We start from the raw sequence: 26,413 nt of genomic DNA on the forward strand, positions 1-26,413 counted from the left end.
ACCTTTGTGTATTAAGATCACATTTTATGTTTATATGTAAATAAACACACACAGTACTCCAATATATATTACTCTCCAACTCTAAACTATACAACACAGACAAATCATGCTCCAGCCATATGTGCGTATATATAGTCTATATAGCTGGAGCAACAGTTTACAGATGGAGAGTAATTTATTGGAGTACTATGAACAAAAATATGACAGTTATTGAGGGACAAGAGTAGAGAAGGAATAGCCAGTGGTCACAACCCCATTTTAATGGGGTCACCAGGGCTGGCTTAGACTTGCTGGGGTCCAGAGATGAAGCCCAAGCCCCACCACCCAGGGCCAAAGCCCAAGCCTCAGGGCTTTAGCCCTTGGTGGTGGGACTCAGGTTACAGGTCCCCTGCCTGGGGCTGCAGCCCTTGGTCTTCGGCTTTGGCACCCCCACCACGGCAGAGCTCAAGTGGGCTCAGGCTTCGGTCCCCCCTCCTGGGATCGTGTAGTAATTTTTGTTGTCAGAAGGGGGTTGCAGTGTAACTAAGCTTGAGAACCCTGGAATAGGCGATTGCCTATTTAATCGTCGTCCTATTGAGATCCTGGAAAATATTCTATACACTTAACCAGAAACCAAGCTATGCCTGAAAGACACAAATTTAAAAACATTTTAAAATAAAGTGTCCTTTATGTAGCTTAAAAGCCCCATTTTCTTGGCTTTTGATTTTTTTTCCCCCATCTCATCTAAATTTAGAAATTTTTGGCTTAATCTAAAAGGCTATGAAGCTGAAGCATCCATTCCTGTTGCTGTCCAAGATGAACATTCTGAATCAAGAACCAATTAAAACAGAGGGATTATGGAAGCCAGAGCAGAGAGATCTGCATATTCACAATACAGGTATTGATTATGCAAATAATTGTGCTCAGGTTAACTGAACTGTTGTCAGTCACAAAGGTTGGATGGATTCAAATGTACAGTTTAAAACTATTTGCACCATGATCATGCACATCATAAATCCACAACCAGAGTTCAAAGAACAGCACAACAACAACAAAAAAAACCTATCTGTTCAGCAGCTCTCCTCTCTGGCTACGACAATTCCACTTACATAAGAAATAAAGCACACACCTTAACTAAATTCTCAGATTGTAAGAATTACAAATTTTTAATACGGTACAGGTTTTTATCTTTAAATTTACTTACTGTATAAAAGTAAAAGATGTACAGTTTTTTAAATTGCCTTTTGTGGGGTATTATATTAATAATCTTGTTTCAGCTGAAAGTCAGGAGGAGGAATTGTTTGGGGAGACCATCAAAACCAATGAAAGAAAAACTTTTTATTTAAAAACATTAAAGGGACACAGGCATTTCTTATTTGGCCCACAAGATAAGAGTTTGAAAACAAACTTTTATGAAAATATTGTCCAATACATTTTTTTAAATTCCAGTAGAATCAGGTGCTATTAAAAAAAATCTGTTCCCCTGTAGTAATCAAAAGCCAAAGTTGCAGAACTCAGAACCTCAAAGTGAGACTGATTTCACTAATATTCATTATCCAAGATGGAAAAAAAATGCAAAAGTAATAGAGCATAAACACTGAAAAATTATTAGATTTTTAGAATTCAGTTCGTGATCCATGGGTTTTTATAAGAAAGTTTTTTATATTATAATTTAAGTTTAAAGTCCCTCTAAAACAGGGGTTCTCAACCTTCTGCTTTCTGAGGCCACACCAAAATGCTATAAAACTCCAAGGCCCAGCTGTGCCACAACAGTAGTTTTTCTTCATATAAAAGCCAGGGCTGACATTACAGGGTAGCAAGCAGGGCAACTGCTCAGGCTTCAGCTTCAACCCCAGGTGGCAGGGCTTGGGGCCCTCGGCTTCAGCCCCACGTGGGGCTTGTCTTCACTACAGGGGTAAGTGAACCGAAGTTATGCTACTCCAGCTACATAAATAACGTAGCTGGAGTCAACGCAGCTTAGGTCGACTTACCCCGTTGTCTTCACTGCGCTGCATTGATGGGAGACGCTCTCCGGTCGACTTCCCTTACTCTTCTCAGAGAGCTGGAGTACTGGGGTCAACCCGAGCGCTCTGGTGTAGATTTAGCAGGTCTTCACTAGACCCACTGAAATTGATCCCTGTCGCATTGATGGCAGCAGTGTCTATCTCCCCGTAGTGAAGACAACCCCATGGTGAGGCTTCGGCTTTCTGCCCTGTGCCCCAGCAAGTCTAACAGTGGCCTTGCTTGGCAGACCCCCTGAATCCTGCTTGAGGCCCCACATGGGACCCTGGACCCCTGGTTGATAACTGCTGCTTTAAAGAGTATTTTAGATTTGTGTTTCAAATGGACGACCTCCATATTAGACAAATCAAACTATTCTCCTTTGTCAAGCTTTACAGTGAGCACTACCACTCTATTAGTCTGGTCTGCGTTTTTTCATTGTGCACAAAGTTAGTTCATACACAAAAAAACACACTACTAACTCTTAAATTAATGTTCACGGGCATGTAATAAGATTGTATTTTTAAGAAGTACCTGTACCATAGCTACAAGATTTTGTAACTGTTTAAGTTTTTGTTTTGCAGCTATAAGTCTATTGATCTTCTGCTCAAACTCAGCATCTCCAGCATCAGCAACACTGCTTCTGCAGCTAGATAAAGAAACTTCACTGGCTCTGTCCTCTTCCACTTCATCATCACCACCTTGCGATACATCAATATCTTTGTCATTGTCCCTATTACGACAATCTGAAGGAAAAACAACAAACAGTGCCAATGCTGCAGATAAACACTAGTGAACTTGTTAAAAATCACTAAATGTTCATATGACTAGTGCGTTTCGGATCTGAAGCTGTACTGCTCAATGAAAAGAACCCAATCTAGCATTTAAGCCCTTGTTGAACACTTAGTTTATATGCAAATCTGAAACTCACAAACCATGTGACCAGAAAGAAAGCCGAAGGAGTTAACATGCTCCCAAACACACACTCGTCAGTTTTAGCTCTATATACAGTAATACTTCAATATCTTTTAAAGCATACCTAATGTTGAAGACATATTTAAAGTCCTTAAATTAGCAGCAGATCGGTTATTTATTTCACAGTCTGTATTAAGGTGTCTTCCATCTCTGTTAGTAGTTCCACACTGTATGTTGGAATTGCTATTTATTTCACCCCAGCTACTAATTCCCTGGGGGTTTCTAGGAGAAAACATTCACCATATTAAAAAATTGGTTTTAAGTCCATTAAAACTTTTATATCTTATCTAGTTTTTTTAAATTGTTGGAAGAGACAAGCACATGGATTTCTTTTTTTTTAAATTTAAATCATTTTAGATTAATGTGCTCAACACTACAATTGCCAAGATAGAAGGTCATTCAAAACAAGCATATACAAACTTTAACATCCCATTTCCCCTTCAGCGGGACAACCAAAATTCCCCAATCCAGCTCTGCTCTACACCCCACATCTATCACAGACAGGAGATGGTCTATAGCATAAGAGTCCCCTTTTAAATATCTCCCATGTAGATTTTCAAGTAGAGTTGAAGGTGCTGGTCTGAAAGTACAAAATGTTACGTGGTTTGGGACCTGGTTACTTGAGAGATTATCCGTGCACTCAAGTACATACGGAACCCCTTCAATATGAACAGAAGAAGCCTTTGACAGGGCATATCCATGAACATTCCTCAACACTGCAATTCATTTCCGCCTTGATTCTCAAGACTAGATTTGTTAGCCTTCCAGGTACTTTGAAAATCCCATCTTTAACTGTGACTATGTGAGGTAAGGAGGAGTTGGCAGCCTGATAAATTGAATGCAAGGAACTCCATTTGGATTTTATAAGGCCATTTAATGTGCTTGGTTATCCTTTCAGTATCTTGAAATTCTAATAGGTCTCAAGAGTTGCATATTAATGCTATAAAATCTAAACAGGAACATTAATTTTGAAACAAAATTTTAAAACTTTATAACATTTATATGAAAAGCATAGTTTATCCATGAAGTTCTTAGTGGAGTTTTGTGGTGTAATCAGCACAGGGTCTAATTCACAGTGCATAATTCTAGAGCTGTTGTACATTTTAGGAAGACCGTTAAAATGATTTATCAACTGGATTAAGAAAAATATTGTATTAACCAAGGTTAGGTTATCAGCATAATGAAGGGTATTCAAATGAACTGACACAAAACAGTGCCAATTTAATCTAAGTATTAATAACTTTTGGTTAACCACACCATCTTACTATGCAGAACCTACAACAACTAAGGGCCACAAAATTTAAGACAAAATATAAAAAAAAAAAGTGTAACCTGATATTGGTAACAGGTTGTGAATTCTCATGCTCAGAATCACATTCTGATTCTCCTGTGTCCTCCTCTTTAGTGTTTTCATTCACGGCATCAGTCATCATATCAGATGTCTGTTCATAGTAATGAACTAACTCACGCAACTCATTCAATCTCTTACGAACTTCATTCAGTTTCCTGGAATGAAAGCAGAATACTTTATATGCATGCCCCTACTGGATCAAAAATCCTAAATGTAGTATTCAGTTCTTTATTCAACAGTGCTCTCAAAAAAAAGTGCAGCAAAATTAACCAAATTTTAATTTTATCCAAGTCCTAATATACATAAACTGATTAGTATTTAAACTTACTATAATTTGAGATCTGTAACAATCTTTGCTTGAAGATGTTCTGAAGCCCAAATTAATCTGTATGATATTTCACAGAAAACAATACTCATAAGATAACCTAGTTATCTTAAGTTACGTATTTCAGACTTTCTACATCTTTCAAAAATATGCTACTTAGGAAAAAAACTTGAAACCTAACAAAAATGTATACAGAACCACTTAGTTCATCACAGCAAATTAATTAGATAATAAAATTTGTTAAACATTTTACTGGAGCTTTTCTGTTGGGTTTAGATTGTCATCCTCTTCACTCTCATTCTGAGAAGCAATGGAATCAGGAGGATAAGGAGCAGATGATGCTAGGCTGTTAGACTCTCCATTGACAACAGTTGCTATGCCTATAGGAGCAGAGGCAGCTGAAGTTGTACTTCTTTGATCAATACTCCTTTGAGGAGCACCGGACACAGGCAAGACTACAAAAAAAATTGAAAGTATCAAATTTGGCATCTTATTAAAAACAAGTTACAAAAAAAAAAGCCACTTACTATCTTTACATATTTTTATGTAAATCAAATAACTATTAACAGAATATGCAGATCAGCAATAAAGATCTTTCTTAGTTTTTGCAAATGTCATTGCATTTATTATAGGCGGGGCTGGTGGTGCTGCTTATTATGTTTGCCCCACACTTCTCATTATAAGACCCTATTTTCAGTTCCTTGTAACCTTACCAAACCGTAACCATTTGTGCTTAAGTTTTCCATGCTGGATATCTGCTTCACACTCAGTTTGGTTGGAAAATTTCAGCCAAAAGAGTTCAATTATAATCAAGCAAGAAGTTAGAGAAAAATACATTTTGCCCATATTAAAAAATTCTGTTAACCATCTTTTTGAAAAGCTCTAGCACTTCAATGATTTGTAGTAGGGACTTGAAATTTGGCAAGGCTGTGGCCTTGGTGACGTGACTTTTGCTTTCCCCATAAAAATCTGCCCGAATTTGTTTAAGTTATAAGCATATGAAAAATTTCAGTTTGAACATGCTCAGTAAAGATTCTATGATTAGCTAAAAATCTCTGAAACCTCTCCTCAGTGAGCACACACAAGCCTCGCACAGCTCCTGTGTGTGAGCAGACCTCGCATGTACCATCCCCAAAGAGCAAGCTTCAGCCCAGATCTAACAGGGACAAAGCCTGGCTTTCCCCATAATTGTTTTAGGGCAGGGACGTCTCTTCTGAGCTCTAAACTGACCCTGCTGCTGGCACAGCAGCGTGGAAAAGGAAGTTGTCAGATTTTAATGCAGAAGCTACATTGTCTCCAGGAATTAAAGATTAATCTAATTAAAGATTATGTCATGTGATGAAATCTCCAGGAATACATCCAACCAAAACAGGTAACCCTAAGCTACAAGAGAGTGCGTCTCGGGTGGGGAGGAAAACTTAATTCTGGCATTTCCTAACTTTTCAGCACTTGCCTTCAACATTAGCTATGGAATATTATTTTGAAATGAATGGCTTTTTATAAAATGAAGTTAAATAAACTGAAGTATTAGTAATCAGCCACTAGTTATATTAAAATAAATTTTATTAATAAATTAGATATTTGTATATTGTATTGAAGCTTACAATGGAGAAAGTTTAACTTGCAAACCTACCATAGTTTCTCTCTTAACCATACACAAACTCTATTTGAAAAATCTGTATTGATGTACAATTTCAAAAGGTTTTCACATATCAGAGGGGTAGCCATGTTTGTCTGTATTGCATCCGAAGAAGTGGGGTTTTTTACCCATGAAAGCTTATGCCCAAATAAATCTGTTAGTCTTTAAGGTGCCACTGGACTCCTCATTGTTTTTATAAAGTTTTCAAATTCTTTGTTTAATTGTCATTGTAGATATGTGCATTTAAAATGAAAGGCAATATTTCTCATCTTCCAAATGTTGTTTCTTGGAGAGCTTTTATATCAGACTATTAGTGTAAGTAATTTGTAACAGGTTTCAGAGTAGAAGCCGTGTTAGTCTGGATGGTAACTTCCAACTTATCTGTATGTGTGTATCAAAATATATATATCTTACTATATGTTCCATTCTATGCATCCGATGAACTGGGAGGTAGCCCACGAAAGTTTATGCTCTAATAAATTTGTAACAGTAAACAGAGATATTACAACTGAACCTATGAGTGATAGCTGTAAGAAAGGTTTGCCAGCTCAGCATCAGTTAAGCCTTTGAAAGAATAACCACACTATTCACACTTATGGGTAATATGCAGCCTGGTGGTACCTAACAGCAGACCTCCTCCAAGCAGCAGCCACTAGACCACAAATGCACCTCCTCCTTCCCCTTCTCTCAGTGTCCCTGAATGTTTTGAGAGTGAAGCTATATAAGAGGGCAGTCTGCCCTTTACTGCCTCAGTTCCTTCCACCACTAACCCAGAGAACCAAGGTAGGACTCTGGAAGAGAGGGGAAGGTGGGTGGGAAGCATGACTACGTAACTCCTCTTGAAGAACTCTCGTGACAAGTAAGTAACTTTTATTTCTTCTTTGAGAGGCTTTACATACTCCCCACTTATGAATAGTTTGACAAGCAGTGCTGAAATGTCAGGCAGATGGAACAGAGTACTAATAATGGCTAAAGCACTTATCTACCAACTCTGGCATCTGCTCTTGAAGCCAAATCCAAAGCGTAGTGTTTGGTAAAAGTATGGATTGACCTCCAAGCAGTAGCCTTACAGATTTTCCCAGTAGAAACATGTTTAAGGCACTGGTCTAGTAGAAAGAGATTTTACAGTAGCATGCACAGGAATTAACAACATTCACTGATACACTGTTTACTAAATCTGGAAATAGTCTGAATATATACACTATTAACCACACTATATTAGCATCTAAAATATGTAACGCTGATTTTCCTTTAGCAACAGGAGGCTTAAGGGAAAAAATAGTAAATTAATAGTTTGATCAAAGTGAAATTCCAATACTATTTTTGGCAGAAACATGAGGTCAGATCTAAGAGCCACCTAGTCTTTATGAAAAATAAAAAATGGCAGATCTGCACATAATCCACTCACCCTTCTGGATGATGGTCTAACTATAATAAATAGACAAATAAAATAAGAAACTCTGTCAAAGGTTCAAGGGGTGGCTTGGCTTCATCAGTCTGGTCAAGACCAAATAGAGATCCCATGGAAGGGCTGGCACCCTCAAATGGGAATACAGATTGCATGATTTCAGATAAAAGGTTTATGAAGGGGTTGTCCAAATAGTCATCTACCATCAATCAAATCATGGTAAGCAGAAATAGATGCCAAATAAACTGTTAAAGAAGCATGAGATAAGCCTTCAGACTTCAAACACATTAGATACTCTAAAACAGACAGAACAGAAGTTGAGACTGAAGAATCAGATTTGCCCCAAACATCCAAGAGACAAATCTAGTCCATTTCAAAAACACTCTCTTGTGGACAGCTTCCTTGCATTAAACAAGGAATCATGGACAACAGAGGAACAGCATTGTTCAACATTAGTCAAAGTCAATAGCCCAAGCCGTCTGATGAAGGATCCTGCCCTGCTGTTGCGACAGCTGATCAGGAGACAAAGGGAGACTTTTGTGAATCCCACCCAACAGATGAAGTACCACCACTACTGTTTCAGCCAATCTGGGCAATTGCATCATCACTGCTTTGTTTTGATGTACTTTCCTCACCACTTTCTAAATTAATGAGGGTGAAGCACACAGAAGACCCTTTCCACAGTGTAGCAGGAACATGACTGAATTGGATTGTTTGTCTCTTCCTGTTCTTGAACAGCAGAGGGGACACTTCTTGTTGAATATGGTTGCAAACAAATCTACAACGGAGCGATCCCAGTTGAAAGATCGAATAGCTCAAGACATTTTCTCCAAGGACCACTCATGCATCTGTACACTGTCCTACAGAGACAGTCGACTAAACACACTGCTCTCCTCTGTAAGATGCAAGGCCAGACACACAAACATTGTGAAGAGGGCACCAATCACATAAATTGACTACCTTGACACACAACAGGTAAAAATAAGTGCTTCCTTGCTTGTCGATGTAATACATAGCCATTGCATTGTTCATTGCTACGTGAATAACATTCCCCATTACGTGAGGAAGAAAGGATCTGAGGACCAAGTGAATGGTTCTTAATTCCAAGAAATTCCAATTTCTGCGAGACAGCCAATGGCCTCAAACTGTAGGATGACCCAGATGAGCTCCCCAGCCATTGTTGGTTATCGCAACCAAAGGTGAAGAAGGACTGAACAAGACTCCTCTGCGGACTTTTGATCTGTCTTCCACCATATCAATAAATTTAGGACGTGCTGAGGCACAATGACAAACATTTAAAGACTGCCCAGATTGAGTCTGTAAGCCTGAGCTATCCAGGGCTACACTGACCTCAATTTGAGATAAGCGCACGGAGTCTTGTTAATGGTTGCTGCCGTAAGGCTCATGAGATTACATCATGAAAATCACCTTCTGGGTCAGACTCAGCTGGATGTACTAAAACAGATTGTTCTACCTTCAGAGACCTTTCCTCTTGGAAAAAAGTCATTCCCCTCCTGTTACCAAGTCCAACACAGAACTATTAAATGAAGTCTCTGAGTTGGGCAGAGATTCAACTTTTTCATGCTCAGCAGCAGTCCCAGCTCTGTAAATAAGGTGACTGGAGTTGATGTGAAGTAGCAGGTACTCTCGTGCAGAGGATTTCAGCAGCCAATGCTGAAAATATGAGAAAAACAAAAGTATATGTAAATAGCTGTCATTTTCTATCACGAATTGTGAACCAATCCATAGTTGAAAGCGAGCGGATTATGAAGGTCAGGTTTAGCATTTGAAACCGGAACTTCTGAATGTATTTGTTGAATCTTCCCAGATTTTAGACTGGATGGAATCTGCCATCTTCTTTCCTGTACCAGGAAGCATCCTGAATAAAACCCCTGATGCCAAAGATGTTTGGGAACCTCTTTGACAGCACCTAACAGAAGGAATTTTTGAACCTATTATAGAAAGACAGCTTTGCAAGAAAGCTCACTGTAAAGGGAAAGGTAGGGGAAATTGAAAGGGGTCAGTTTTTCAAACTGCACAGCTAGCCATCCCCTAATTTCTAGAACCTACTTGTCTGATGTAATAAGCCTTCAATTGTTACTTAAAGGGCTATCCTGTCTCCAAACAGAAGGAAGGGATCCACATTAATTGGTTCGTGACGCTTAGTCTTCCCATCAAATCTGAGGCCTGGTAGTTGAGGAAGCCAAAGAGGAAAGAGCAGGTTGTTTTGTCTTATGTCTGTACTGAAAGTCCACTTTCTTGTGCTGGCTCTGCAACAAGCTTCCTGATGATATTGCCGATGTGTCTGATTGGAGGGTAAACCAGTCTCTGATAGAGGAAAGATGGCATCTTCTTCTGAGCAAGAGATGAAGACCCAGTTATTGAGCAGTGGATTTAGTATCCTTTAATTTCTCCAACAATTTGTTGATCTTGTTGCTGAAAAGACCATCCCCCATCACAAGGAAGATCTTCCACTTAAATTTTGGTATCCAGAGTCAATGAAGAGGAATGAAACCATGCACATCTCTTTAAGGTAACTGTATATGTCAATGCTTTAGTGGCAGAGTCTGAAGCATCAGACAAAGCCTGAGCGCATGTTTCACCATATTTTGAGCCACCATCAAAATAATATTTGCCAGCCTTCTGTTATCTGACAAATCCTGAACAAAATGCAGCCATCTTTCCTCACAGATGGAATTGGCAACAGGCCATGAGCACCTAGTAATTAGCCTCATTAATACCAAGAGAAGAGGAAGAAGGGGAAAAACAAACAACACAGATCTTTTTTCCCTTTCACTCACCAATAGTTGATGGGCCTGACTGGACCTAAGCCTATTACTGGCAGCAGCCACCACCAGTGAATTAAGTAAAGGGTGAATGAACAAACCAACAAAAACACACCACACCCCCTCCCGGGTTATCTGATACAATTTATCTGGTTTTCATTTAGAAATAGGTGGACAGGAAGCAGAGATCATCCAAACAGTCCTAGCAGGCTACTGGAGACTATCCAGCATGGGCAATGATATTCTATTCCTAGAGGCAAACCCAAGAACATCAAATACCAGGTGAGAATTTTCGTCCACAGTCAAAGGTGGTAAAAGTTCAATGTGAATGCCATGTGGTCCACCAGGTCATGAAATTGCAAACTGTCCTCAAAATGAGATGATGCAGAAGCACCACTCACATGCTCATCAAGTAACAAATACAGGTTAAAGTCTGTATCCATCTGCTCTCATTCAAAAAGAGGCACTATCTCCTCATCCTGCTCTTCAGAAAAGCACTGTCTGAGCTAGATTGATCTGATGGAACTGGATCCAAGGATTGCTCAGCCACCGAACACTTAACCAATGAAACACTGCCTCTTCATCTAATAAGGCGGTAATTTAAAAAGTCCGGTGATTGAATCCAGTGAGGCCACTGAGACCAGGATTGCCAGTCTCTCCAGTAGCTGGGATCCAGTTACTTGCCCACAAGGAGGAGTAACAACACTGGAGAGGGGAAACCCAAACTGACGGGGCACAAATCAGGTCTCTTAATTCTTCCTCTACCCTCCTCCCCCTGAGGATCCGACTTCAGATCCTCTACGGAACTCACCAGACATATAAACAGAATCCAAAGATGAAGAGCAATAAAAGGTGAGAAAGCTCTGCCTGGAGACCCTTGTGGGAGACTTCAGAAGCGGACGTGGCATAAATTTCTCTGGAGAAAGACTAACAAAGCTCCTCTACTCTTCTACTTTAAGGTGAAGAGGAAGCAGAACACAGAACTGAAGCAGCCTGTATCTTCCTCGTAGCCATTTGCGTCTCACGCAGATCCATGGAGCATTCAGAACCAGGAGGGTGCACATTAGCCACCACAGTAAATAATCTCTTTGGATCTAAGGATGACCTTCAGAACAGGACTGTAGGAAGAAGCTGGCCCCACAGACCTGGAGAGTACCAGATCCAGCAAAATATATTCAGTTCTGCACCTCTGGTCTTTGAAGTTGAAATTGAAACCAAGTTGGGATTCAATGATGGAACCACAGAGGCCATGTCAGAATCAGACAGATCTTGGAAATCTGATGCCTGGAATTTGGCACTGCCAACAGTGGCTATCTTTTAGCTAGCCTTCTTCACGTGAACAGATATTTCAAATCTGACAACCTACCTCTAGGACAGTGGTGGGCAACCTGCGGCCTGTCAGGGTAATCCACTGGCTGGCCTCAAGACAGTTTATTTACATTGACTGTCCGCAGGCAGCGCCGCCCACAGCTCCCAGTGGCTGTGGTTCACCATTCCCGGCCAATGGGAGCTGCAGGAAGTGGCACAGGCTGCAGGGACGTGCTGGCTGCCACTTCCCACAGCTCCCATTGGCCGGGAACAGTGAACAGCTATCTTCTATTCAGGAGTGAATTAATTAGTCTCTCCCATAATTACAGCAGAAAACCTTGCCTGAAAACTTGGCAGGGGCAGGATCCTCATCCTAGGCACCTTTACAACTTCAAAGTCACATTTAAAACTCTGTTGCTGAATCACCCAACCTTAAAACAAAAGCCCTGAATCAAGTTTCTGAAACCTCTGGGCCCTTACAAAGTTTTTAACACCTGTGTCTTAAAGAAAACTAGAAGCCAGAATATTATTCCCAGGACAATGAGGAAGACAAGAATGCCACATGGAGAGAAACCAAGCCACTCAAACATTTAAACAGCTAGTAACGGAGGGTGTGAGGAGCAGAAGCTGGCAAACTTATCTTAACGAGAAAAGTCAGTCAGTACAACTGTAAAGTTCCTGTCTGTTGTACGTAAAGAACTAAATACCAAGTGTGTAGATCAAAATAAGCAAACAAAAAAAATTCCCTAGGAAGTATGCCAATTTAAAAAACAGTTATATTAAAGGAACAAAGAATTGAAAATAAAATTTTGAAAATTAAATTTTACCTTTTATTACAAAACACAAAATGACAAAGATTAGAGAAAAAAATTTTTAATTTACTGTATGCATTTGACAGAAGTGTGTATACAGTAAAGTTCATTGTTTGTCCCTATATATTCAGTTTCTACCATTTGTTTTGGCCTTTTAGTGAGAGAAGACAAATATTTACAAGATAGGAAAGTGAGAGTTTTACCACCACAAATGTTGGCCAGGAATTCAGGGCAAAGCATAGCACTGAAACTATTTAACTCTGTGTCCCTTTAAGTCTTAGCCATTCTAAAGCACAAAGGTTAAACTTTACAGATCTCTGTTAGTGTAAACCTTCCCAAACATTTCAGGAACTTAGCCACAAAAACTGCTATTAACAGAGGGAGCAACCTATCACCGAGGTTCAATGCAATCATTTTAACCTAAAGAAAGCAATTAAATTTAATTATTTTCAAGATACTGGGGGAAGTTACTGAAGAAATCACATTAAAATGCACTTTTTGTCTGTAATATTGGGTATTTCCATAGTTACAGAGTTCTGTAGTCAGATTCTTCAATAAATCAGTTTGGTGGACTTTCATAATATTATAAAGCAAAAGATTATTACCACAGGAAAAAAAACATTCCTTGTTCTGTATTTAAATCTCTACATTAAAAAGGAAACATTTAACTAAAATTTGTTATTACTGAAAGCTACACAAATGACAATACTTCCAGGAGAAAGACAAGATGGGTGAAGTAATATCTTTTATTGAACCAATTCTTGCTGGTGGAAGGGACACGCTTTCAAACACAGAGCTTTTCCTCAGGTCTGGAGAAAGTAACCAGACTGTCTAAGCTAAATACAAGGTGGGACACATGGTTAACTATAAGAGGTTCACACAGGTTGCAGGAAGAGCTGTATGAAGCTTGAAAGCTAGTCCATTTCACCAACAGGTCCAATAAAAGGTATTACCTCCCTCACCTTGTCTCTGTCGTGTCCTGGGACCAACACAGCTACAACAATACTACAAACAATACTTCCATGTACTAAGATCAGTGACAATTCTGAATCATTAGTTGCACGTTATGTTCAAAAGGACTATAAACTACATTAAACAAATCCAGTTTAAAGTGAGTTCTGCATACATTTACTTACAGGAGGAGTTGTTTAGATGCTCGTCACGAAGCGTATGAAGTTCCCCTAACAACTTGTCCATTTTTTGTTTTTTACCCTGCAACATTCTCATCTTGCTAAAAAGTTGTGCTTTCTCATCAGATAAGTGCTGTGACATAGAAGAATTTCTACTTTGTGAAATCTCTCTAGTAAGTGAAAGACTTTCTGCTTGCCTTCTATTATCTGGCACAGGTTGAGTCTAAAAACAAACAAACTTCATTTTACTACAAGTACTATGAAGATGCCATAATAATTTGCTAGTTACCTCTCCCAACTCCATAAAAGTCAAAAGATACCTCATTTAACTTCTTAAAAAGGCTAGTGCTAAGAGCTCCATAACAGAAAACCAAGGTTCTCAAACTAAACAATAGTTAGCTCTTATATAATTCCAACTGCATAATAACTAGTACTATGATGTGGAACTGTTGCTCTTGGCTTCCAAGAAAGAACCAGGTATAAACTGACACTAAGCTTTTAACAGTCAATGAATGACCGCTTCTATCCAAAGTAAAACATAGGAAGCATCAATTGGAATAAAAGCAAAACCAAAAAAACTTTACAATCAAATCCAGTTAAGGTTTACATATAATAAATTTCAAACACGTTGTAGGGTTTTTTTTAACTGAATATTGTGTCTTAAACCTATGGCCCTACATACAATTCTTGTTATGAGTTATGTAAGTAACCTACAGGGCATGTTATTGAAAACATAATTAGAAGAAACCATACCTCAGCAAGTCAGACAAGTATAGGCATTTAAGAGGTAGCAATACAAAAAGCTTAAATTTTGTGCATCACAGAAACAAGATCTAAGAAACAAAATCTTTTAAACTGCATATTACTGCCCTGAAGATTTAATAAAACGTTATCAAACAGCAATCACTCTCACTGTGTGAGAAAGTATACTGAAAACTAAGTCAGAATAGCTTTGTAAATAAACCTATTTATTCTAGTATTTTTAAGACCCTTATAGGGAAAATGAACTAAAATATACATAGCAACACTATATAAAAAAAAAAAGTTACCTGAGATTCATGAAGCTGATTGTGAAAACGCTGGATTAGCTCATTTAATTCTTCATTTAGTTCAGATGTAAGACTCACTCCTGAAATGCTACCTGTGGTCTCTGTTACAACTACACAAAACAGTAAGTCCAAAACATTAAACTAAAAGGTAAATTAGAGAAAATGGTTTAAGATTTCAAAATAAGTATATACCATATCTACTAACATACAGCACTGGTTGGACAAATTTATCTTATTTTTTCAACTGAACTAACCAAACGCTGTGCGCACATTATAGAAATTTAAATCAAACAAACTTCTGAAGTAATCCTTAGAAAAACAGATGTCAAAAAAAAAAAATTGTTCCCAACCCCAGAAAGAAATCATCACTTGGGCTTATGTCTACAACATCAGTTTCACCGACAAAAGTGCTAGTGTGAACAGTGCTACGTCGGCAGGAGAGACTCTCCTGCAAACATAGCTAAGGGTGCTTGTTGGGGATGGTTCAATTATGCTGGCAGGAGAGCTCTCTCCCACCAGCAAAGAGCAGCTGCACAGGAGACCTTACTGCAGCACACCTGTGCCACTGTAAGGTCCGCAGCGTAGTGTAGACATAGTTTTCGCAGTGAAATTGTACATTGATTGAGGCTGACTATGCAAAAGTGTACCTTGTTCAACCATCTGTTCCTTTTGCGTTTGGGGTTTGTTTTTTGTTTCCCCCCCCCACACACAAAAATCAGTTAAGTTCAGTTTTTGTTGTGTTTTTTTTGTTTAAAAACTGTATGTCCCTGCAGAACCAACACAGCTAAGAACAACGAGCTGGATAGCATACTTCTCATATATCAACAGAACTCTGTGTTCCAGTCAGTTACAGTCGAAGACAATAATATAATTTGGCCTCAGAACCTTTACTGACCATGGTATGCTAGGAGGAAATACCTCATCTTGACATTCAAATCTGATTTGCAGAGCTGGCAGTTAGGAAAAAAGGCACATTTTTACTTGTAAAAACACGTTTGATATGGAAATCAAGACAAATGTAGAACTCTACAATATTACTTTAAAAACAGTCACTTGTCAACACAGACCAGGACCTTAAATAGCCACCATTTTTAGCCATACAAAAGTATGGGTGTCTGGCCTATTTTTAACTTCACATGAATCGTTTGTTTAGTAAACCCTTAATTGGATTTATTTTTAAAACGTTACATTTATTTAATTTTACACGAATTTTTTTTTTCCTTTTCCCAGTCCTGGCTTCTTCTACCTTTTTCAACACAAGGGTTAGTGGGATGCTGCTCTGAGTACCACCAGGACAAATGCGACACAAATAAGAGTAGCACCAGAGAACAGAGAATAAGCCTCTCCTCTGTCCACAACCACCTCCTCCTATGAAGAGAGGTTATTTCTGTAGGGGAGAGGAGTATAGAACTTCAGATTTCTACTAGTACTGGGAAGTTTGTTTAGGACAAAAGACACCATAAGGCAGAGCTGAAGATGCCCAGAAGCTGATTCAGAAGACCTGCAAGGAAGAAATGCCTTCCCCAGAACCATGGCATGCTCTATCTTTGAGACTGGGCAACCGGAACTTCAGCCAGTATTCAAGGTGTGGGCATAACATGGATTTATATAGTGACATAATATTTTCTGTCTTATTATCTATATATATTAGAATTGGAAAAGGTACAGAGGACAACAAAAATGATTAAGGGTATGGAACAATCTCCCTAGGAGGAAAGATTAAAAAGACTGGGACTTTTCAGATTGGAAGAGAGATGACTAAGGGAGGATATGATAGAAATCTATATAATCATGAATGATGTGAATAAAGTGATGAAGGAAATGTTACTTACTCCTTCACAAAGCACAAGAAGTATGGGTCACCCAATGAAAATAGGCAGCAGGTTTAAAAGAAAGAAAAGGAAGTACTTCTTCACACAACACACAGTCAACCTGTGAAACTCTTTGCCAGGGGATGTTGTGAAGACCAAAACTATAACAGGATTCAAAAAAGAATTAGATAAGTTCACAGAGTATGGGTCCATCAATGGCTATTAGCCAGGACGGGCAGGGATGCAACACCATGCTCTGAATGTCTCTAGCCTCTTTGTCAGAAGCTGGGAATGGGTGACAGTAGATGGATCACCTGATGATTGCCTATTCTGTTCACTCCCTCTGACCTGGCACTGGCCACTGTCGAAAGACAGGATACTGAGCTAGATGGACCATTAGTCTGACCCAGTATGGCTGTTCTTATGTTCTACTAGCTGCCTGGAGGATCATTCCATCTCAAAGCAAAACCATCCTGTATGGTCCTTCTATCCCACCTCAAAGCTGGCTTGTTAGGAGAGGACACAGGAAGAGACCAATTACTACAGGCAGAGCCCTAGGCTACAATTTTGCTTGTCAGTTTGTTGGTGCTATTCTTGTGTGTGATGTCACAAGCAATGCACTCCATTTCTAAAAACAACAAGGTAGAAGTTAGGCAAAGGGAAATTTGAAGTCAAAACAATTTTAAAATGATTTTCTCCCAATTAGAAATTTACTAAACAAGCTTTTAAAAACAAGTATGGTACACACTCTGTGAGGATGGTAAGCAGATCGGAAACCATAACCATCTAACTTTCAAATCATTTATTATTATTAGAGGTTGTTTAACGCTGATCTCAAACCACTTCTGTTCATACTTTCCAAAATAATTTATCTTTTGGCAGAGACCAAATGTGAGAAGTTTCAACCCCAACGATTCTTTTGACAACGGTAAGGAAGTATTAAAGTACAGGTTTATAATGGAACAACACTTAACTTATCTTTATAGTGGTTGTGATGTGTTTAACAGTTGGAGGCAAGTCTACAATTCAGATTCTTTAGAATCTGAAATCTAGTTTTATATTTGGTTAAGATATGGTAATCAAATTTATAATTGTTCTGTTCTTCCTTATACAAGGAAGGTTTAAAAAAAATACATTTTTGAGTTTTTAAAGTAAACTTTGGTGGCTCATCTCAAAGTACCAGGAAGGAACTTAGGGTTTTAAGTAGGGCTGTCCACCTATTAAAAGATTAAATTAATCGCACTGTTAAAAAATAATAGAATACCATTTATTTAAATATTTTTGGATGTTTTCTACATTTTCAAATATATTGATTTCAATTACAACAGAATACAGAGTGTATAGTACTCACTGTATATTTTTGATTACAAGTATTTGCAGTATAAAAAAAGAAAAGAAATAGTATTTTTCAATTCACCTAATACAAGTACTGTAGTACAATCTCTATCATAAAAGTTGAACTTACAAATGTAGAATTATGTTAAAAAACTGCATTAAAAATAAAACAATGTAAAATTTTAGAGCCTGCAAGTCCACTCAGTCCTACTTCTTGTTCATCCAATCGCTCAATTTGGAAATACCTTGCAATGCCAGCTACAAAAGTGCCATGCTAATGCCTGTTCTCACTTTCAGGTGACGTTTTAAATAAGAAGAGGGCAGCATTATCTCCTCTAAATGTAAACAATCTTGTTTGTCTTAGCAATTGGCTGAACAAGAAGTAGGACTGAGTGGATTTGTAAGCTCTGAAGGTTTACATTATTTTGTTTTTGAGTGCCGTTATGTAACAAAAAAAATCTACATTTGTAAACTGCACTCAGGACAAAGATTGCACTACAGTACTTGTATGAGGTGAATTGAAAAATACTCTATCATTTTTACATTACAAATATTTGTAATAAAAAATACACTGATTTCAATTACAACACAGAACACAATAGATATGAAAATGTAGAAAAATGTCCAAAATATTTAATAAATTGCTATTGGTATTCTATTGTTTAAACAGTGTGATTCAAACAGCAATTAATAGCGATTAATTTTTTTTTTGCGATTAATTTGAGTTAATCGCCTGAGTTAACTGCGAGTAATTGACAGCCCTAGTTTTAAGTTTGTAGCCTTGTTACCTAATAACATATTAAAAATATTTAAATTAAGTTCTCCCACCAAATGGCAGTCCTGCAGTAATACTCCAAATATTACAGGTATTTTATATAAGGCACAGAATGTACAAGCTTAAGAATATATCCAGAGCATTTTTTTTAATTGTGTGGTACATTTATACTTTAATATTATTTTTTTTAAATTCAGAGTGTCAGTTTTAAATCAATCAATCAATATATCAATTTATCATTATATACTCTTGTCCTTCCACATACCAGAATCATCCATGACAGCAATTGCCTGCTCTGCTTTATGCTGCAGAGCAAGAAGAGCAGCTTGTCTTCCCTGAAGCGCTTTCAGCTGTTCCTGTTGTTGTAACATCCTCGTTAACAGGTCATGTTGCTTCTTCAAATTCTCTAGCTCCTCTTTAGCCTCCTGCTGGGGGTCTCTAGCCTGGAAGATAATAAAGGATACCACCATAGCTGTGGAATTTGATAACTCTGCAATAGTAATACACAAAAAGAACAGGAGTACTTGTGGCACCTTAGAGACTAACAAATTTATTAGAGCATAAGCTTTCGCGGGCTACAGCCCACTTCATCGGATGCACAGAATGGAACGTATAGTAAGAAGATATAGATATATATACACACACATACAGAGAAGGTGGAAGTTGCCATCCAAACTGTAAGTATGGAAACTTCCACCTTCTCTGTATGTGTGTGTATATATATATATATCTATATCTTCTTACTATACGTTCCATTCTATGCATCCGATGAAGTGGGCTGTAGCCCGCAAAAGCTTATACTCAAATAAATTTGTTAGTCTCTAAGGTGCCACAAGTACTCCTGTTCTTTTTGCGGATACAGACTAACACGGCTGCTACTCTGAAAATAGTAATACAATGACATCTTAATGTAAGCAGAACCTTAACAGCTCAATGAAAACCTGAACTGTTAGTCTTGAGAAGTGTAAAGAGGTGAATACTTAACTATAGTCTCTTCACACTTAAAGCAAGTTCTTCTAGACTAAGTTTGAGTCCTTTTAGGGAAAAGCTCTTACTGCCAACAACCATGCTGCACAATGCCTTGCAGATAAGTAACGTTCTTTTGTCTTCGGGTCTACCAACTCAGCACCTTCCACAAGCAGATTACAAAATTAAAAACTTGCACGTTTCTTCCTTTAACTACACTTTGTTTATAAATTCATTAATACAAAAAGTATATAACCACAAAGCCATAAGAGTACTCCTTCCCTCAATCCCTGATGGATATAAAATGCAATTCAAGATACTGAATTAAAATAGCAAAAAAGCAAAGACTTCCGTTTGGTGTTGAACTTGTTTTAAAGAGTCTCTGCAGTAAACACTTTTTAAAAATATCTACCTGATCCTCTTCATTTCCTATACTGGCTTAACAGTCCAGCGTACAGCAAAAACAGAAACTGAATGATCTGTTCACAAGTACTCGTTACGCAGCTGCCAACCCAAAGAAGCACCACTGGACCCTGCCTCAATAAGATTCAAGGTCCAAAATGATTCACTCACCTCAAAGCTTTCTCTTTCACCACACAATTTTGCAACAAATTGTTTCTCATTCCATAAAACCATATGTAGTCTACAACTCTGCATCAAGTTTGAAACTGCATTTTCACAGTAGGAAGATGGACTACAAAAATACCAGTATTATGAATTTTTAAACATTTGCCAAGCTGAAAGTCCCACTCCTAAAGCAAAAAAATTCACCTGCCATCTAGTGTCGAGTGCCTACTGTAAGCAACTATGTATCTGAATTGTGAAAAATTCCTACATTGAAGAATATGCTTGCATATATTAAAGTACTTGGCCCTACTGCAGAGGTACTCCCACAGAGTTTAGAAGTTGTTGGAAAAAGCAAGGTCAAGTACTTTAATGGACAGTAAATTAACTTTGTAGCTGGGGTGCTGCTTCTTGCCCCCCTAGCAGACAGTGTGGATCCCAGAATGCAGTGAGCAACAACTCCTTCTCAGCCTAGGCATCAGAAATCTCCATCTCCAAAAATCAATGTTTTAAGGGGTAAACCATGTTCAGCTCAATCCACTGTTTTTAAACATCCAGAATTTAATTATTAATAAAAGGTCTTCAAAAATGTAATAACACTTTCAAATGACTCTAAACCACTAAACATCAATGATAATCCCTGTGTAAATCCCCATTTTAGACAGAGAAACTGAGGCATGGAAAGATTAGGTGATTTGTGCAAGATCACATGTCAAATCAATGGCAGAGGGAAAAAAACCAAAACTGATAAACAAACCAAGCTTAATTTCAAGCATATCAGAGGCATCTATACTCATTAAAACGAAGACCAATTTTTTTCCCAAGTTGGGTATCTAAAATTAGGCACTCAAGCTTGACAAATTTGCTATTTTAAGGGTATAGAAATACAGTAACTCCTCACTTAAAGTCATTCCGGTTAACATTGTTTCGTTGCTGATCAATTAGGGAACGTGCTCGTTTAAAGTTGTGCAATGCTCCCTTAATGTTGTTTGGCAGCCACCTGCTTTGTCCAATGCTTGCAGGAAGAGCAGCCTGTTGCAGCTAGCTGGTGGGAGCTTGGAACCAGGGCAGACCGGCAGCCACCCCATCAGCTTCCTAAGCCCAGCAGGCTACCAATTGCCGGCAGTTCAGCTGTCCCTCCCCACACTGCCATGTGCTGCTCCTGCCCTCTGCCTTTGAGCTGCCCCCAGAGAGCCTCCTGTTTTCTGTACAGGGGAGGGAGGAAAGAGGGGGGACTAATGTCAGAGTGTCACATTTTTCAGGCACATAACTACAATGTTAAGCGAGGAGTTACTGTATTCAAATAATGTATTTAAACAATTTGAGTTTAAACAAAAAAGATGGAGCACTAAAAATTCAATTACAAAAATATTTATTAAAAAAAATCACAGGAGGACTGGACACATCTCAAAACACGGTTTTTAAGGCACTGACCCCCACAAATGTGTTTTTCCCTGCAGGTATAACTGGGTACTGCAACAGGCATGCACAGTTTATCCTCTGTAGAGAGTTTATTACAGATCATATTTTTCCTTGGGGCAACAGAAGTTTTTGATCTTCCACTACACTTTCTCTACACAAGATGTTTGTTATTACGTTCTTTCAGGCAGATTAATAGCATGAAAATTAACAGATCTAAGTGTGAATTATCTAAAATGACACTACATTAAGCCAATTTAAAAACACTTTCCCAGAAATAAGAGTGCAATTGCATCAAGGCATGAACCTGAAGTGGCAAGCTGTGGTTACAAAAAGTTAGATTAATAGCTGGACATAGAGTTAGATTTATACCCCTCACTAATCAAAAAAGAACATATGTTGGGTTGGAGGAGGAGATTAGTAAAAACTCATTTTTATAAAATCTCCACTTCCCAAAACAAGTCAACATGAAGAAGAAGAGACATTCAATGAAAATTTAGCCAAACACAGTTAAGACAGACAGATCTATTGTTATAGTGGTAACTAAAGCATTAAACACCAGAAGCTTCTGTATGAAAAGAATGAGAGAAAAAAGTAATTGTTCATTACAAATATTAGTATGTTTTAAAGCGCTTTAGGAACAAAGGAACTGAGGAAGAAAAAGAAAATCAGCAAGTACAGACCCTATTTTGGAGACTTGCCAAGTTAATATTCTGAAGAGTACCTGTGAGGGTAATCCAATCCTAATAGGCCAGATTTCCCTGCCATTCAGAGCAGCTTTGTCACCTTTCCCTTTTGGACTTGTTGTAACGTCAATGTCTGAAACCTGTCCTTGTGAAGCTGAATTCCCTAGTTTGTCCTCAATGCAGGGCCGAATTTTCAGACTAAAAGATACTTCCTTTATTAAATAGTTTAGTAGGTTAGATTTAGAACACACTCCTGTTTAACATGCATTTTTAAACTATAACATTGCTTACCTAGTTCATTTGTGTCTTATTTATTATATATGGCAAACTATTACTTCAAATAAGTCTTCGCTTATTTAATTAATTTTACTGTATTTTCAATTTCCTTTATTAATTTTTTTTTTAAATGACAGGATTCCAAATATCACTGTATCATGTAATTACAGAGATACTTTTAATATTTCAAAGAACTATATTATAAAAGAAACCTAATTCCAAAATTCTTAAAGCCACACACATAAAAATGAAAAAATATGCTTTCTGTATAAACAAGATACAAGCTTTGTTTACGAGAATTCTACATGGATATATATTTCTATCAGTATTGGTTATTTTTTCACATTTTAAACAACATTAAAAAGTTAGATGTAGATGTTTAATCTCTACAATGTTATCATTCTGAAAGACCCGATAAAAACAAGAACATCTTGCAGGACTTTGATATTAGATTGAGAGACTGTCTGGTTTCATTCTGACTTTTAATCAAGTACCTCTGTATTCTTTATTTAAACACTACTTTTAACTTCCTAGAACACACATTCCAACCCATAGTCTGTGGAGCACTTTGCTGATAGTCCACAGCACGCTGGCTGGAAACAAAGAGTCAATGCCATATACACAGATGCTTAAATTTTATTTAAAAGGAGATAAAAAATTAGGAAGAATTCAATGTTCTTTTCCATGTGAGCAACTGCTGAAATTGCTACAGGAAAGTTATGTGATCACAAATGGGAGAGAAGATGGTCTATGCAATCATGAGTGTATATATGTAGAAACGCCAGAGTCCATAAGACACTCTAATAAGAGGTGGCCCACTCAATGAAAGAGGTTGGGAACCCCCGTCCTAGAGCAATGCTTTTTATGGTATCACTATAGATATACTTATGCTTTCTATAGCAACAACCCATGATAGTGAACCATTTCCACTCTTCCATTACCCTTCAATTCCCCCTGTACTGGAAGCACACCACTTACCGAAAACAGCTTTGAAAACTAGTCCTTTCTGCATTAATAGGCCAGATACATATTTAACCCCTAGAACTATTTAAAAGATTCATAAGCTACCAAAAAGTAAAACTGCTACAACAGAAGCTTTTAAAAAACAAACTTTTTAAAAATATACATCATTGAGAGTTTGGGGGGTTTAAGTCTCCTTGAACTGAATTTCAGATTAACAATACTATCAAGTATCAGTCAGGAAAAGAAAAAACAAGTCTTCATTTCTAGCACCTTAATTACTAAAAGCAGCTTACCGTGGTATCTGAAGCCTCAGACTGCACATCTATGTTTAGCGATGTGCTCTCAGCTACAGAACCAGATCCCACAGCTGAATCTATAGTCCGAACATCCTCCTCCTCATTTTCTCTAGCCTGAAATATTTTAGGGGCATAAATCAAAAGCTATATAAATGGGTAGTAAAAATGAATTATTATGGACGGCACTGTATCTTGAAGTTAACTCCCCCAGCAGTACCATCAAAATGCCAATGATTGACTCCTTAAAGTTTTCTCACATTGCTTAAGAGAGACATATCTATTTTTAAGGCTCTGAAACTTACAAGCATCTTTTGCAAAAATTTCAGATAGGATTTTTCTTGTTCTTTAAGATGGTCTATGAGATGTGACAAGCGCTCAACATTAGCAGATCTTTCATTTTTCTCTACAAGATCATCCCGCATGGAGCTGGCCTTAGCAATATAGTCACGAATTTGAACTAGTCTGCTCACAATCTGCAGAGAAGACATTGAAATTATTCAGTAAGTTCATCAATAGTTTTGATATTTGTGATCCACAAGACATGAGGGTGATAATTTAATTTATACCACACCTAGGTAAATAAAATGAAAGGTGACATACTAGAGTTTATGGCCTCAATCCTATTATTGGCACTGACTTCAACATGTGCATAAAGTTCCAAGACTGAGGATTAATGTTGCTTCTGTCACAGATACCAGGTGCACCATTGAGCTCATATCTCTAAACATTATGTCACAATTTGTATGCTGGTCCCAGAAATTACCAAAACCATTAAAATGGTAATCAGACCAATCTCTAGACTTAAAAGTGGTGTATTAAATAGACTGCTTCTCTCTCAGTATGCAGAGTTACTAGCATTATGTGATCATAAGCATTCCCACATGTAGTATAATTTAAATCTCATTTCATGTATTCCGAAGCAAGTTACTGTGTAAAAAATTAAGAGTAGCAAAATATAAACAATCTTAGTAACCATTTGGAATTAATTTTAAAAATTAATGAAACTTTCTAGGAAGCTTCATCAGGGTGTCTACAACACAACAATGAAATTAGACATTTTCTAAAAGTTACAGTTTTTTAGGAGGAAGAGATTACAATAGGAATACACTGAGTCATGAACAATACCTGGCTACTATCCATAGCAGGTTCTCCTCTTCCATCTTCTTGAACAGACACCTGATAATTCTGCAAGAAGTCCTTACTTAGAGCAGATGCAAATAATTCTTTACATTGTGATGATCCATCAGTTTCTTTTTTTTGAGGGCTTGTGGCAGCATCCTTGCCTTTGTTAGTGTTAATCTGCAGTGATAGGAAGTTGAATGGTTTTCTGGTTTCATTAAGCTGACGTTTGTTGTTAGCAGCTGTTGCTCTACCTTGAGAATCACTTCCAATGCTCCTCTACATAAAAACAAACCAAAGGAAGTTATCATATATTACTTAAATATTCCTTTAAAAACATTGTTCTACTTTTATTAGTTCACAGTTGAACAAGAGTGGTACCATCATGTGGCATTATTGGGCATAGCGGGGGGGGGGGGGGGGAGAGAGAGACACACCACACGACACCACCAAAAGATTCACCTCCTAGCCAGAGAACTAAACTTAGTAGCTGATGACTGAGATTAAAAATGATTAAAACCATCTCCACCAGGCGGATTCTGGTCAGAAACTTGACCTTCCAACCAATGTATTGGGAATGACAGGGACACTTCTACAATTTTTATCAGGGTGCTGCCCCGGGACCCTGTTGTGAACTCCAACTTCATGCCTGATAATGTGAAGCCACATCTCCCTTCCAAATGCATGAGAAAGAAGCTACTTATCCCATAGCCTCCTCACTATTGAATTGGAACAAAGAACACCTGATACTGAATTCCTATATAGCCTCTTGCTTGCTGTGTGGGAAGATCTTCTACCCTAGTCTAGACTGCATTTTTTGTTATCCTCCCCCATCCGTAGCTCCAGAGCTTTCTTCTGCCACTACTAGGCTGGAATGTTTACTGATGCTATTCAGAACTCTGTGTGCAACCGAGATGTTAAGTATATCAGTTCCACTCTACTGTTCCTTGAAAAGCTAAGAGCAGCAACAGAAGCTCTAGAGTAGTCTGTCTTCAGATTTGGGAAGACTGCAAAGCAATGGGTCACATTAGCCCAAGTTATTGTCACAACCATAAAGACTAGGTTTTATCGTCACTGTTTTAATGGAAAACTTAAATTCAGCAAAAATTTAGGGAAGTATAGAAAAAAGTATGACATTCCATTCTGCCACAAGGCACCCAATCCAGGGTCAGAATCTCAAATTACAGAAAGAAATGCATTCAAGAAAATACTTTCAAGATTGGCAGGTACTAAATAACCTCTAACTCTCACAGATGTGTTACACAGAGAAATACTCATTTGGAGAACTGCAATTTATTACACTACCGAGTGACACCATACGCCAACCTTCAGGTATGCGGTCTAGTGAAAATAGCTGACCTACCAGAAGGTATCTGGACACCATGATCCAGAATATATGTATTTTTCTACACTTTTTCCAATTCAGAATATGGATTATTA

At 38.0% G+C, this 26,413-nt stretch overlaps 1 protein-coding gene across 13 annotated transcripts in view; it reads right to left on the reverse strand.

Annotated features, from left to right (window-relative positions):
* PCM1 (pericentriolar material 1) overlaps positions 1–26,413 on the reverse strand; it is an 88,092-nt gene that overhangs the window by 51,159 nt on the left and 10,520 nt on the right. For 6 of the 13 annotated variants that reach the window (XM_048848128.2, XM_048848126.2, XM_048848127.2 and 3 more), the window contains exons 4-14: positions 24,980–25,252; positions 24,157–24,327; positions 23,852–23,968; positions 22,358–22,531; positions 18,950–19,127; positions 14,764–14,873; positions 13,721–13,937; positions 4,885–5,086; positions 4,288–4,461; positions 3,020–3,177; positions 2,515–2,726 (exon numbers count right to left, since the gene is read on the reverse strand). In XM_048848128.2, coding sequence (XP_048704085.2) covers positions 2,515–2,726; positions 3,020–3,177; positions 4,288–4,461; positions 4,885–5,086; positions 13,721–13,937; positions 14,764–14,873; positions 18,950–19,127; positions 22,358–22,531; positions 23,852–23,968; positions 24,157–24,327; positions 24,980–25,252 — 1,986 coding nt within the window. The remainder of the gene's footprint in view (positions 1–2,514; positions 2,727–3,019; positions 3,178–4,287; positions 4,462–4,884; positions 5,087–13,720; positions 13,938–14,763; positions 14,874–18,949; positions 19,128–22,357; positions 22,532–23,851; positions 23,969–24,156; positions 24,328–24,979; positions 25,253–26,413) is intronic. The other 7 variants (XM_048848130.2, XM_048848129.2, XM_048848134.2 and 4 more) reach the window with 4 other exon arrangements.

Source organism: Caretta caretta, chromosome 4 (genome assembly GCF_965140235.1).
Source record: "Caretta caretta isolate rCarCar2 chromosome 4, rCarCar1.hap1, whole genome shotgun sequence".
In the NCBI taxonomy this organism is placed as follows: Eukaryota; Metazoa; Chordata; order Testudines; family Cheloniidae; genus Caretta; species Caretta caretta.